The sequence below is a fragment of the Phoca vitulina genome, unplaced genomic scaffold, assembly GCF_004348235.1.
Source record: "Phoca vitulina isolate PV1807 unplaced genomic scaffold, GSC_HSeal_1.0 scaffold8, whole genome shotgun sequence".
Lineage (NCBI taxonomy): Eukaryota > Metazoa > Chordata > Mammalia > Carnivora > Phocidae > Phoca > Phoca vitulina.
Window position 1 is genome coordinate 49,146,050 of NW_022589711.1, and position 13,132 is coordinate 49,159,181.

General features: G+C 55.7%; 1 protein-coding gene across 5 annotated transcripts in view; it reads right to left on the reverse strand.

The window, feature by feature from the left end:
- Window positions 1–2,372: 2,372 nt before the first annotated feature.
- Window positions 2,373–13,132, reverse strand: part of BDH1 (3-hydroxybutyrate dehydrogenase 1) — a 44,748-nt gene continuing 33,988 nt past the window's right edge. For all 5 annotated transcript variants that reach the window (XM_032406864.1, XM_032406859.1, XM_032406861.1 and 2 more), the window contains exons 5-7: window positions 11,305–11,446; window positions 4,974–5,126; window positions 2,373–3,768 (exon numbers count right to left, since the gene is read on the reverse strand). In XM_032406864.1, the coding sequence (XP_032262755.1) occupies window positions 3,299–3,768; window positions 4,974–5,126; window positions 11,305–11,446 (765 nt within the window). In that variant the 3' untranslated portion in view covers window positions 2,373–3,298. The remainder of the gene's footprint in view (window positions 3,769–4,973; window positions 5,127–11,304; window positions 11,447–13,132) is intronic.

Below are 13,132 nucleotides of genomic sequence, written 5' to 3' on the forward strand. Positions count from 1 at the left end.
GTCTCCAGCAGAGCACCAGGCCCCACAGCTCTCCTTGTTCCACAGCCTTATCTGAGGACCCTCCAGCCTTGTGCTCCTATAGCCCTCAAGCACTTTGGGAGCAGTTAGACTCTGTCTCTGCCCAAGGTTGGGTCTCGGTGTTCCTAGAGCCTGCCCTCAGAAAGGCCCCTGATGGGGGGCAGTGTTGGCCCCGGGAAGGCACATTTCCTCCTGTTGGGACACGAACGGGCTCCCCCAGCACCCCCTCTCCCACAGGGGGCCGGGAGGGAGGGGATGGATGGCTCACTCTGTGCTTGTTACTGTGTATATGCTTACAGATTTTTCTCACTGTTACATAATTGAGGTATTTTTTCCCCTCCTTATTTTAGATCCTGGTGCCATCTGCCCTGCTTTTCATGCATCGCTAGCTCCGGGCTGGAGGTTAGAGCTGGCTTGGCCACCCAGTTCTATCCCTCCCTTGGCAAGAGACTTGGGGTAGTTGGTTTCCTTATGTGTAAAAGGAGATAGTAACCCTCCCCCCACCGCCTCCCTCCCAGGGCCGCTGCGGGACGCCGGGGAGAGGCAGCGAACTGGCTGTGTAAGGCAGCCAGCACCGCACAGATGTGCCTCTTGTCATCTGGCAGGCTGAGCCTGGTGCCACCCAAGCGGAGGGAGCCTCTGCCTGCTCATGTCTGCACCTGCAGCAGATGAGCTGCGCAGAGCTTTGCAGAGCCAGGCCCTGTGTGAGATACAGGAAGCGAAGAGGCCTCACAAGTGGGGAGTCTGGCAGACCCCCTGCCACGGGTAGCCGACACACGGCCCCAGGAGCCTGGGGCAGGCAGGGCCAGGCTGGCCTCGCACCTGCTCGCAAGCCTCTTGGCCCCAGGTGGCATGGTAAGCGCCCCCTGTCAGAAGCATCTTGCAGAGAGCTCTCACCCAGCCTCCAGCCACCAAGGACAGTACCCTAGAGATCATGCTCCAACCCAAGGTGGCAGCTGTGGATGCCATCTGTACCCCGCAGAACGGGAGCCCCCTCTCTCCCCTCACCCCCCCCATCCCCACCCCAAGAAGGGGCAGCTCTCTGCTGACAGGCAAGCAGGGAGGGTCTGGGTGCCAGGTTAGTTCCCCGGGCTGTTGGGGTGAGGTGATAGTGAACAGCACCGCTCAGACTTTTGTCACAGATCCACTGTGACACTGGGTGAGTCACTTTCCCTCTTTGGGTCTGAGTTATGTCATCTGTAAAATGGGAACAACCACCTCTGTTCTGCCTACTTCCACGTCCCTTGGAAGGATCAGAACTAGACCTGCACCCATGTAGGCTCTAGGCCACCAGAGTGAATTTGGTCATTTAATTAGCATCGAGATTATCTGGAAAGGAGGTGCTCTGGGCTTTGCAGTCACTGGGGTAAAAATAAAACTCAGGGCGGCCTGCGGGCCAGCCTAGCAGTCCTGTCCTACTCCCAGAGACCCCCGCAGAGGAAGATGTGGCTTGTCCAGTGCTGAGGAGCTTGCCCCCCCTTCCCTCTAGTTCCCGGATGTCCACACACACGTGTAACTCCAAGTGTTGCATCCGTCCCTCTCTCAAAAAATCGAGCATGGAAACAAAATCTCCCAAGCTGTGGAAACGCGACTCTGAAAGGTCAGCTCTGTGATTCAAAAGGATGTGGCTGTAATGTGAACACGATGGCCACATCGGGCTTCAGCCCTGCCGGCCCATCCCGTCGTCCCCACAGGCCCTCCTGGCCTCACCTTGCAGACAGGTGGCCGGGCAGGGCGCCCCTGATTGAAGACAGAGGGGACCAAAGCCCGTAAGGCAGGCTGAATTTCCTCCTTGTGAGGCCCCCTGTTCCTTGGCAAGGCCTGAGCCCGGAGGCCGGGCCTGGCTGCCCAGCTCTTCTTCTGCCTTCTCCGGGAGCCAGGCTCCACGTTTATGCCAGGCAGCTACTTGCAGAGCAGGGATGCTGTTTCTAAAGGGGTCTTGCTCTTTGTGCCCGGACTGGAAGGTGGGGATCAGGAACCCTCTGAGACCTCAGGCTTGGGTGGAAGCAACCGAGTCGGGAGCAGAGGCCGCTCGGGCCGCAGCAGAGGCAGAGCGCCCTCTAGCGACAGGCCTGCCCCTTCCCGGGACAGGCGGAAGTGCCAGTTTGGTTTGCGGGGCTGGCGCGCAGGGCCGCCTGCAGCCACCTGGGGGCGGGAGTGGTGCCTGGTTTGGGTCCAAACAGCCAGGCTCTGGACAATTGCAGGGAGAGCAGCATTCAAACCCAAACCCAAGAAGGGATAACACGACTCTACCTACCAGTGACCTGGCTTTTTAATTAAAAATAAGGCCACAGCAGGCAAGCAAGCATACAGTAAAGGCCCCCCTGACTGTGTGTGTGTGTGTGTGTGTGTGTGTGTACCACATGAGACAGGCAGGCAACCTGGACCTACCCCAGCTGCAGCCTGTGCCATGGCTCCTGCCAAGGACGCAGCATCAACATGGTCCCACCCCAGGCAAAACCAAGCAGACTCATACCAGAAGCAAATCGACCTCTTAGCCAACAAGCACCTCTACACAAGTCCTAAGAGAGGTTGCAGAAATCGCAAATGGATATTTCCAGAATGTCCCCACCCCTTGGTATTGCTGGCTCTGGGCCACACACACAGGCACCATGGACATGTGGAGGGGTGCACAGTGGGCACGCGGTGTGTCTGGCTCAGGTGAGGGTACAGAGCTCATCACAGGATCCTCAGATAACTGGATCCAGAGCAGCCCTGGGACACACACCGTGAAGCATTTCTACAGCGGTGGCAGAAACACATAACCTGGGCCACGTATCAACAACAAACGGTTACTCGTGTATCCTCTTTGGGTCACACGTTCTTCATGTACAAAAGAAAAAAAATATCTGTCCTTGTCACACATGAGGCTGGTTTAAGGATCAAATGAGATAAATTTTTGAACAGTTGTTTGGCTTTAAAACGTAAAGGATTCATACTGTATTTCATAATAAATCTGTGTTTAATATAAACGTGCCTTCCCAAACTCTTTATATGAAATCAACTTGAGAAAGATGGATGTACCATGTTTGCCCTGAGGTGTAGGGAGCCTGCCCACCACTCCGCACGCCGACCGAGAAGGCCCAAACCACTCGCCGTGCACACAAGTAGGGCTGGGCTATCCCCTCTGGTTAATGCTACAACTGGTGGTAGGTTCTCCTGGGACTGTGGGTAATGCACGAGGTGGTACTCGAGAGGCGACTACACAAGACCCTCCCTCCCTGCGCCCCTCTCTCTTCCCTCCCCCCGGGGCTCCCAACAGAGGCCAGTGGGAACGTCTTCAGTGTATGTAGATCCTGTCGGACACTGCTGCGGGCAAGTGGGTCATGACCTGCATTCGAAGCCACCAGTAGTAGTCCATGGGGTGGTAGCGAGTGTAGGGGCTGGCAGAGGTCAGAGCGTGGGTGACAGCACTGATGACAGGGGACGTGTCCGTGGAGCCACTGTTACAGTAGGTCTCCATCTTGGCGATCTTCTCGTCGAAGTACTTCCTGCCGTAGTCCTGGCGCACCACCTCAGGCAGCTCGTCCCACATCTTATTGGCGATGGCCTGGATGCGCTCAGGGCTGTAGAGGCTGGTGGCGGCGATGAAGTTGCCAGGTTCCACCACGCTGACCTTGACGCCCAGCGGGTGCATCTCGTAGCGCAGGCAGTCAGAGAAGGCCTCCACCCCGAACTTGGTGATGCAGTACGGGGAGCGGGCCGGGTTGGCCATGCGGCCCAGCATGCTGCTGATGTTGACAACGCGGCCTACAAAGGAAGACAGCAAACCCCTGCTCAGGAGGCACTGACTGGTCAGGCAGAGGGCCTGGGGCCTGGCAGGCTTCCAGAGGCCTGGCTGGAACCTGGCCTCCTGGCCCTGACACCTGTTTCGATGCCTGAACTACCCAGGGTCAGGGGGCCTTCTAATTCATAATCGAGGCCAGCTCAGGCCCACATGGCCAGATTTTCCCTGACTGTGCCAGGCAGGACAGGGGAAGAGAAATGAGCAGGCCTGCATACCAGGAGGGCACAGCATAATGGGCAAACTGCTAGGACCCACTAGGGCTCTAGCTGCCAGCCAGCCGAGCCAGGGTTCTGAACCTGATTTCAGGGCTAGAACATGTGGACAGTCTCAGGCACTGGAAGAGAGTGGTGACCTCAAGAGGCTTTCCACAGGCCCGGCTTCAGGTAGTGGGATGGAGGTGGAGCCCTTCCAAGTAAGCCCAAGCGGACCTGGGACCTGCTTGCCCTGGGAGCGCCCTCAGGAAGTGAAGGCACGGCCCCATCCTGGGCGCCACAGGGAGACACCTTTCAGAAACCTCTAAGTTGGAAGTCACTGAAGGGTTGGGGTTTTCTTCTAAAATCCTACAGCTGCTCTCTGGGTTCATTCTATCATTGCTGAAACTTTGGGATAGATCGTATGGATCATCTCCTTTTGCCATCATTGTTTGCTATCTAGGGAGAACATCTAAATCAGTGACTTCTTTGGCTACCTAACATGGTTTGAGAGTTTTGTCTGTTCTCTAAATTTCTAATCTTGATTATTATTATTTCTATATTTTACACTTTACCACAACTGTCTTATTTTTTAACTGTGGCATAGTAACCCATAGAATGGATATACCAAAACTGACTTAACCATGCCTCTCTCGATAGCTGATGTATATACACACAGCTCTGTGCACAGGGTGGTTATTTCTCTAGCTTAGGTCCCCAGAGTGGGATGACTGCTGTAATCTTTTAGCCTTTGAGGCGGCTGACCTCTCAGCTGCCCTCCTTTCTGAAAACCACCCATCCCTTTCCATCTGGCCGGCCAAGGCACTTCCACTTGCCACCATCCACAAGCCCTGCACAGCCCCCGAGAGTCCTGTGCTCAGCCTCACTGGGGTACGGAGGTTGGCTCTGCTGAGACCTCTGTCCATTCTAAGCAAAGATGAAAAGGTGGGACAGGAGGAAATCCCTTTCCAACTCACCTTTGGCCCTTCGGATGAGGGGGAGAAAGGATTTTGTCATCCTCACTGTGCCCCAAAGGTTCACTTCCGCCACTTCCTTGTAGGTCTCCATGCTGGTGAACTCTACTTCTCCGAAGGTTGAGATGCCCGCATTGTTAACGAGGCCCCACAGGCCTGGACAGGATGGGACAGAACCACGGTCACCACGCACGCTTGGCCTCAGACACCATCAGCCTGCAGCCCATGCCCCTCTTCGCTTTGTCCCTTTTCCCCAAAACTTGCTACTTCTTGTCCAAGGCTCTCAGGACACTTTCTAGAATCACCAAAAATAACAGGAGACAGAGAGGCCTACGGTGCTGGCTGTGACCCTCCCTTAAGTCTAAAACGTCCAATTACTATCTCACTTCTCCCTGCATGGACTCTCTGGGCCCACCATGACCCAGCCCTGCCAGGTGTCCGCAGCCCGGAGTCCCACCTCGGCTCACTCAGTTCCACTGGCTCCGTGCAGTCACCTCCCCTCACCCTGCACTGTGTATTCATTTCTGCCTCCGCACCTTCGCTTGCCTTTGACCTCTAGCCAGAAGCCAGGAGAACCTCAGGAGTCTTCCAGGCCAAGTCTTCTCTGGAGGACCAGGGAGGGGACCCAGTGTCCAAGGTCTCACAGCAGTTAGAGGCTCAGCTAAGACTTGACCTCAGGTCGAGCCCCAGTCCTGATCCATCCTGAGACCCTCCTGACCATGACTCCATTCTCGGATCTTCCCCTCTCTGAAGCATGCACTGTTTGCGGTTATCACTGGTGAGCCCCACAGCCCATGTGTATACACCTGGTCTCTGCAGGTCGAGAACACCCCTCAGCCTTGTGTGGTCCCAGGTGGGGTACAGAGTTGGAACAAGCGTACACTGAGTACACTTGGGTGGACTGTTTCCTGTAAGACCAGCTAGAGGACAGCTGGCTTCTGTAGACTCAGGGAACACTGGTGCTAGAAGGATCCTCGGAGCTCTCACGACTACTTTTACAGCCAGGGAAGTAGAGGCCCTGAGGAGGAGGATGGTTTCAGCATGCCCAGCAGGTCAGAGGCAGAGCTGAATGAGGGAAGGAGGCCCCGAGGAGGCCACCTTGCTTTGCAGGGCCTCTGAGTTCCATCTGTGGGGTGTGAGGACTGCATGGGCTGCAGCCTCAGGGCAGAGCTATCCTCCTGCCTGTGGGAACCCTGGCCCCGCTTCGCTTTCCAAGTTAATCATGGAAATGAGTTTGTGTAAATGACAGAGTAATTGGTCTCTAGCTGCTTTCCTTCCATGTTACCCAAATTAAAGCTTCAACTGACCTCTGGTGCCTTCTCCTTCAATTATGGAGAATTAAGGACATTTATTAGGGAAGGAAATTGCTGGTTAACAAAGTGCTCATGAAGCTCTCACTCTCACTCCCCACGGCGGCTGAGCTGAAGCCGCAGGCCCTCGGGTCTCACCAGTGACCTCGTGGTGACGTGGCCACCACAGCCCCCGCCCTGCAGACCTCCCCGGGGGTCTTCACTCCTCTCTTCTTCCCAGGAAGAGCAGGAGGCCTCCCACCACCTGCCAAGGCTGACACTTCACCCTCCACCTTCCAAACCATAAGCCATCACTCCCTGTTCCTTTTTTATGCAACTTCAACCCTTTTCTTACCCCTGGCTCCCTCCCTCCAACATTGTACACATTAGATGCTCAATAAATGTTTGTCAGATGAATGAATGTCTACAAATACCATGTCTCAAGATCCTAAAGAACCTCCTCTTTACCATGTTACATCCTCACACCACCGTCTGTTCTCCTTCCCTCCACCACCAGGCTTCTGAGAACACAAGCCACACCCTCCAGACCCCATTTCCCTGCCATTCTGGGTTCCAGCCCTGTTGCTGTCCCACAGTGTCTGGAGTGCGGCATCCTAAGGATGCCCCATCATCCCTCCCTCCCATCTTCACTCCTCCCCGGTATGAGCACTACTCATGGTTCTTGACACTCATTCCTTCTTTGGCATTAATGATATCCAAGCATCTCTTCCATCCCCCCCCACCACCCTTCTTCTGCCTGCCCCCTAAATACAGGCATCCGCCAATGTCCTATCCTAGACCACCTTCTCCCAAATTACACTCAATGCCTAGGCAGGCTCGTCTTCTTTATGTTCATGGAAATTTCCAGCTGCTTTGTGTTTGATTCACACGAGACCGTATCACACCTTCAAATACACAGTTGTGTTTTTTTTTCCAACTAAAAACTAATTACATCTGACACTGATATCCAAAAGAGTGTAACTGAACTTGACCTGTGAAAGCACACTGTTCCTGGATTATAGGCCTGCTGACTTGATAAGGAGTAATAGTTTGTGGACCTAGGAGCTCTCTGGAGTCCTCAGCCAACTTCCAAATAAACTCACAGTGAACATTCCTGCTGGTCTGAGGGACGGCTGTTTCCCTGCAACAGCCCCGGCGCATCCGGACGTCAAGGGTTCCCGTGTACCCCTCGGACTCATGGCTCTCTCCGACTGCAGTCTCCTCCTGACGGTCACTTTCACCTCAGTGCCCCAAGGTCGCCCTCCCACATACCAGCACGGTGCGTTCCAGCAGCCCCAGCCCACGCCTCACTTTCCTCTTCGCTAACAGACCCCTGGACACTCTCGCTTCTCCCCCATCTGATGAGAACTGTTAATACTACTGGTCAAGATCAAAAGGACAGTGGCCAGGCCCTGGGCTCAGCACTCTGCGTGCATTCATTCAGATGCTAAGTTGTCCCAGGTCTGGAGGACACAGCTGAGGCTCCAGGAGGTTAAGCACCTTGCTCAATGTCACTCAGCTAACAGGGGGACAGGATGGAATTTGGACCCAGGTCTGTGTGAAGACACAGCCATCGTGCTCGGCCCTGTGCTGTTGCTGGCTTCCTCTGCCGTGTCATAAAATCCGTATCTTCTTTCCTCTTGCCACCATATTAGGGTGGGTCCTTGTCATCTCCATCCTGTATCACTGGAGAACTTCTCCCAGGTCTCCCTGTCACAGCCTCTGTCCTCCACCTCCATCCTGGCCGGCCCCTCAGCCAGACTCTCCTCCTCTGTCGGTCACTTCCTGCTCCGACAATTCCCTCCGCAGGGGTACGTGAGGCCTCCTTTGCCATGCTTCTTGTTCTGCCCTCTGGAAGCCTGACCAGCCGGCCACTCCTCTGCCTCGTGGCTTCTCCCGGCTCTGCTCAGCTCCCCATCCCTCAGCCTGAGGACAGCTTTTGCTGATATTCTGCCCATGTTCCTGCAGCGGTCAGATCTAGGTGTGAGCACCGGATGTGTGAGCAGGGCACTTTTCCCACTTCACAGATAGGCAAGCTGAGGCCCACACAGGGGAAGGTACAAGCCCAAGGTCACACTTCTAGTAAGAGGGTGAAGCCCACGGTAAGTGCAATCTTCTCACTCGCAGACTGAGGGTGTCCCAGATGTAAGGCAGGGTCTTCCTTCTCCATGGCACAATGTCCCCGGTGCTGTAACCGTTCTGAAGAGGTCCTGCCATGAAGCCACCGACTTACATCTGGCTGGTGTCCAACCACAAACTCCTCCTGCCAGGTCATACCTTCACTGGTGCTCAGCACACTCCCAGGCATACAGCAGGTACTCAATAAATATCTCCGGACTGGGAGGTTAAGTGGTGGTTTCAAGATCAGGCCTGCCGCTTGGCTCACTCAGCCTTTCGCTGGGGTGCGGGTAGGCAGTGTCCAGATGTCCATCCAGCCCCTCGGAGCTCTGCTGGCGAGTGCAGGGGCTGGTGGCGGATGGCTCACCTGCTCTAATCAGACAATCCCCTTCATCTCACCCCCCGAGGCTGGCTCCCCTGTTCCACGGAGCCAGGATGAAAGGCACCAAACTCGCCATCAAAACGCACACTCCACTTGTCTCCTGGAAGGATCCTGCCTGGGTAGAGTGAGCCAGAAGTGGCCACCCGCTTAGGGACCCCAAGCTGGTCGGAAAGCTCTAGAAGGGCGCCACCTGGAGTTCAAAGACAGCATTGCCAGAGAAGGGGAGAATGGCAGCCGCTCTATGGGGGGGAAAACGACAGCCCTTGGTGGGGCAGGGGTGCAGGCCACAGGGAAGAAAGAGAGGTGGAGGGGGAAGTGGGGAGAGAGAGACCTGGACAACCACATGTCTGACAGATTTCTCATCTTTTTCAGACCTAAAAAAAATCTTCAAATCTTTTTCCAGAAAATGCAGCATTGGGTAAATAAGGTCATGCTGTGGTTTATCAACCCTCGCTGGAATGTGTCATGTGGAAAAAGGCAGCAGGAAAAAGTTTATGCATCGGGGTGGGAGTAGGGTTTGAGCTCAGTCCCAGGGCAGGGGGGTGAGCGCCTCCCCCTTGTGGTTCCACTCAAGCGAACTGACCGGACCAATACAGGGAATGGGGGTGGTTCTGTCCTGGCGGCAGGGGACCGGGACCAGGGTCCTGAGCAGCCCCCAGCTCTGGTGCAGCCCCACTCTGTGCTTGGGTCTACAGCGGCGGTTTCCTTCCATGGGCATTTTAAATCACCACAGACCCTCAGGCTGCCACGAGGGGGCTTTATGGCACCGACTGCGGCTGTTTGCCTGCCTCCTGGTTGCTGAAGGCGGGCGGGAGGGCCGAGGCAGGCTGTACCTCCTGGGCTGGGAAGCACCCCATGGGACCCATCATGCCTTTCCGTAATGGGACGGGAGCCCTGGCCCTGCGAAACAGATGTCCAGTGAGTGAGGGAACTCACAGGCCTCTCCTCCGAGAGCAGAGCAACCTGGGAATGGCCGGCTTTGGAGGTGGGGGCGGCCCTGGGCTGACAAGGGGACGTCAGTGACAGGCTGGCAGCCCGAGCAACAGCTTCTCGGCACAGGAGCTCTGAGGCAGCCGCTGGGAGATGGCAGCCTCTCTGCCTGGCTCCTAAATGCTCAACAGAGCCCAGCACCGGCGCGGTGGTGCCCTCTCCTCCCCCCTCCCTACTAGTGCCTGAAGTCACCACTCAGGAGAGCTGCCCCGTCCATCTGTGGGGAGGAGAGAACCCTCTCTGCCTGGTCTGCCGGGAAGCTCAAAGGTAAACGTCTGAGAGGAAGCAAGTAGCCCAGAATGCACCATGGCTGTGTGCTCCCTGAATGGGGTCTCCTCCCCTCTGTTGAACAGAGCCCCTCCCACCAAGGTCCCTCCATGGGCTGAACTGGGAGAACACCCAAGTCCTTATGTTACCGGAACTTTCTGCAGCATGTGACCCTGTGGGCTACTGGCCCTCAAACTTTCTGTTCCTTCGGCTTCTGGGGGCACAGTACCCAACCTCTCTGCCAACTGCCTCTCCCCTTCTCCAGCCCCTGATTGCTCACGTTCCCAGGAGGCCCACCTTGCATCTTCCCCACTCTAGCCTCACCTCCAGCCCTGGACGTCTGGTCTCCACCGAGACATTCCCGCAGGGCATCCCATGGGCACTCCGCATCCCTCACCCTGCTCCTCCAGTAGGGGGGCACCATGTGTAAGGAGAGGCCTCATGCCCCTCCCTCATCCCCCGCATGCATGCATCACCAAGTCCAGCCAGCCGTGTCTTCCCGGATCTGATCTCTCCTCATCCCCAACACCTGCTGCCCTTGTTCAGGGGTACTCCTGCACTCATGCTCTCCCTCTAAATCCACCTTCCACACTGCTGCCCCAGTCCCCAGACTGACAGGTCATTCCCCTTGGGAAATCTACCATGGCTCCTGGTGCCCTCAGGAGAGCGGCCATGGACCCCAGGCTCTGCCTGACCTCCCTCCTCAACCCCTCAACCCCCACCACCTCCACCAGAGTTGACCACGGACTTGTCCCCCAGCATACCCTGTGTGCTTCCCACCATTGTTCCTTCTCTCCCCCACTCCTGGAATGGCCTTCCTGCACCCTGCCATGATCTGCTCTCACTAACGGGCTCCCCACCCCACCCAGGGCTGGGCTGTGTCCCTCTGTCGTGTGCTGCTTCCTGAGGGGGGTGTGGAGATCATCTGGGTTAGCCCCCCAGTGAACCGTGAGGTCTCTGGGAACAAGGACTGTGTCTTGGCCATCTCCGTGTCCCCAACACTTGGCCCGGAGTGGGCATTCGATGAGCATTGTCTGAACTGACCTGCGCCCGTGCTCATCTATTCACCACCCCTAGAGATTTTGAAAGCACCTCTGGCTTTATTTCACATTGCCTTATTGCATGCGTGTGTTTAATTTAACGCACTTCCTCCCGCTGTGCAAGAAGAGCTTCAACAACAGGGAAAGCGGCCTTTTGACAGGATACCGGCAAATGGGGGATAGTGTTTAGGAAAGGTGCCCTCGGAATGGCTGGTGCACTAACCCTGCTGCCCCAACGGGCCCCCTACCTTTCTCAGGGTCCTCCAGGCTCGAGCGGACGGTCTCCACCACTTTCTCCACCTCCTCACTTTTGCAGACATTGAGCTGGACAGTTCTCAGTCGATCACTCTTCAAGCTGTCCAGCTCCTTGACTCCAGCGTCTCCTTTGTCCTGGGGAGGAGAGAGTTGCTGATCAACCACCTCCTTCCCACCCTGCCTCCAGTCGGAGGACCAGGGCCCAGGCCTTGCCAAAGCCTGGGGCTTACTAACAACTAACAACTGCAGGACGGGGTCTCTGGAGACCCACTGGGGCTGCTCAAGCGGCAGGTGGTTCTATTCGACCCCAGGACTGATGACAGGTCAAGCCAACCCAAGTGCCACACACACAATTCCCCAAGGCCTCATCGGCGGGAGGCTTTCTCTAAGCACAGGTTGCGAAGTCAGTACCTATCAGGGCTAGGCATGCAGGCGTCTGACACCGGGGGGGGGACGGGGGGGGGGGGGGGGACTTGGGAATGAAGCACGAGGCTTCCTCTCCCCCCCGCTAGCTGCCGTCCGTGTGGCTATGCGTGTAACCCAGGCTTGCCAGATGCTCAGATGTTTAAGCTAGTAATTAGGATTTCCCAATTTTTTAAGTGTTGGCAACTTACATTTAAAAAAGAAACGCGGTGTAGGCCAAAGCGCATCCACAGGCCACATGTGACTAGGGGGCTGCCAGTTTGTCACCTCTGGTCTAAGCCACGGGCCTGTCACCACCAAGGTGGTCAGAAGCCAGAGCAGGCTCTCATTCCAGTCCCGTCACTACCCAGGCTTTGTGCCCTCAGGTGCAACCCTTAACAGGTGCCCAGTTTTTCCAGCTTAGAAATAAGGACATCGCCACCTGTCCTGACCTGCTCAGGTTAATAGAACGACGGAGTCATCTTTATTAAAAACCTGTTAAACTATACAGTGCTATGTAAATCCAGGTATTATTAAACACGAGAAAGTGTCACTCACTCAGCAAGCATTTCTTGGGCCTCCATTATGTTCCAGCACTGTGCTAAGAACTTGGAGACACAAAAATAAATAACTCATCCCCTGTTCTCAAGGAGGCATGTTTTTGGGAAGGGGAAGGATGCATAAGTGAACAATATGGGCAGTATTTGAGGCATGAAAGCTTGCAGGAGGGGACACGGCCAGCGCAGGCCTTTCAGGAGCAGTGACAGCCAAGGTCATGGACCAGAGGGGCCCTGGGGATGGGACATTTCAGGCAGAGGTAAGGCCTCTGCAGGCAGAGCAGGGGCATAAGGAAGCGGTTGCACAGGAGGCTGGGGAGGTGGGCGGGGGTCTTCTCGGGACGCAGTGGTGAGCTGCTGGAGGGCGTGAATAAAAACGAGCAGCATTTACTGAGTGTTGACGGTGCTTCCCACTGTGCTAAGCACTTGACATGCATTTCTCATCAGTCTGCACACCGTGAGGCAGGTTCTATTACCGTATTTCATCCATTCTATGACCCATATCTTTTCCACCTTAGGGATGAGCTACAATGGATGTGAAAATCAAACGCCATCAGTTATAATGTAATTGGAAGTGACTTTCTCAGTGGTGCAGGAAACAGGAAGGCATCTAGCAGGAGGACGGCAGGGGCTGCCAGGGGCTGAAGTGAGAGGGAAATGCCTACTCTCAGCCAAGATACAGTGGTACTGAAGCTAACCTCCCCGGCAAGGCCAAGAGTAGGAAGCACAAGGATGTCCGCATATGTCCACAGTGAAAAGTTCTCTGCGAATTAGGCTGAACCTGGTTTAAGTGGTCTGAACCAGGAGGACCCCAGGATGAGACGTTTGCATCATGCCATGTCAGAGGGACATAAGAGAGAAT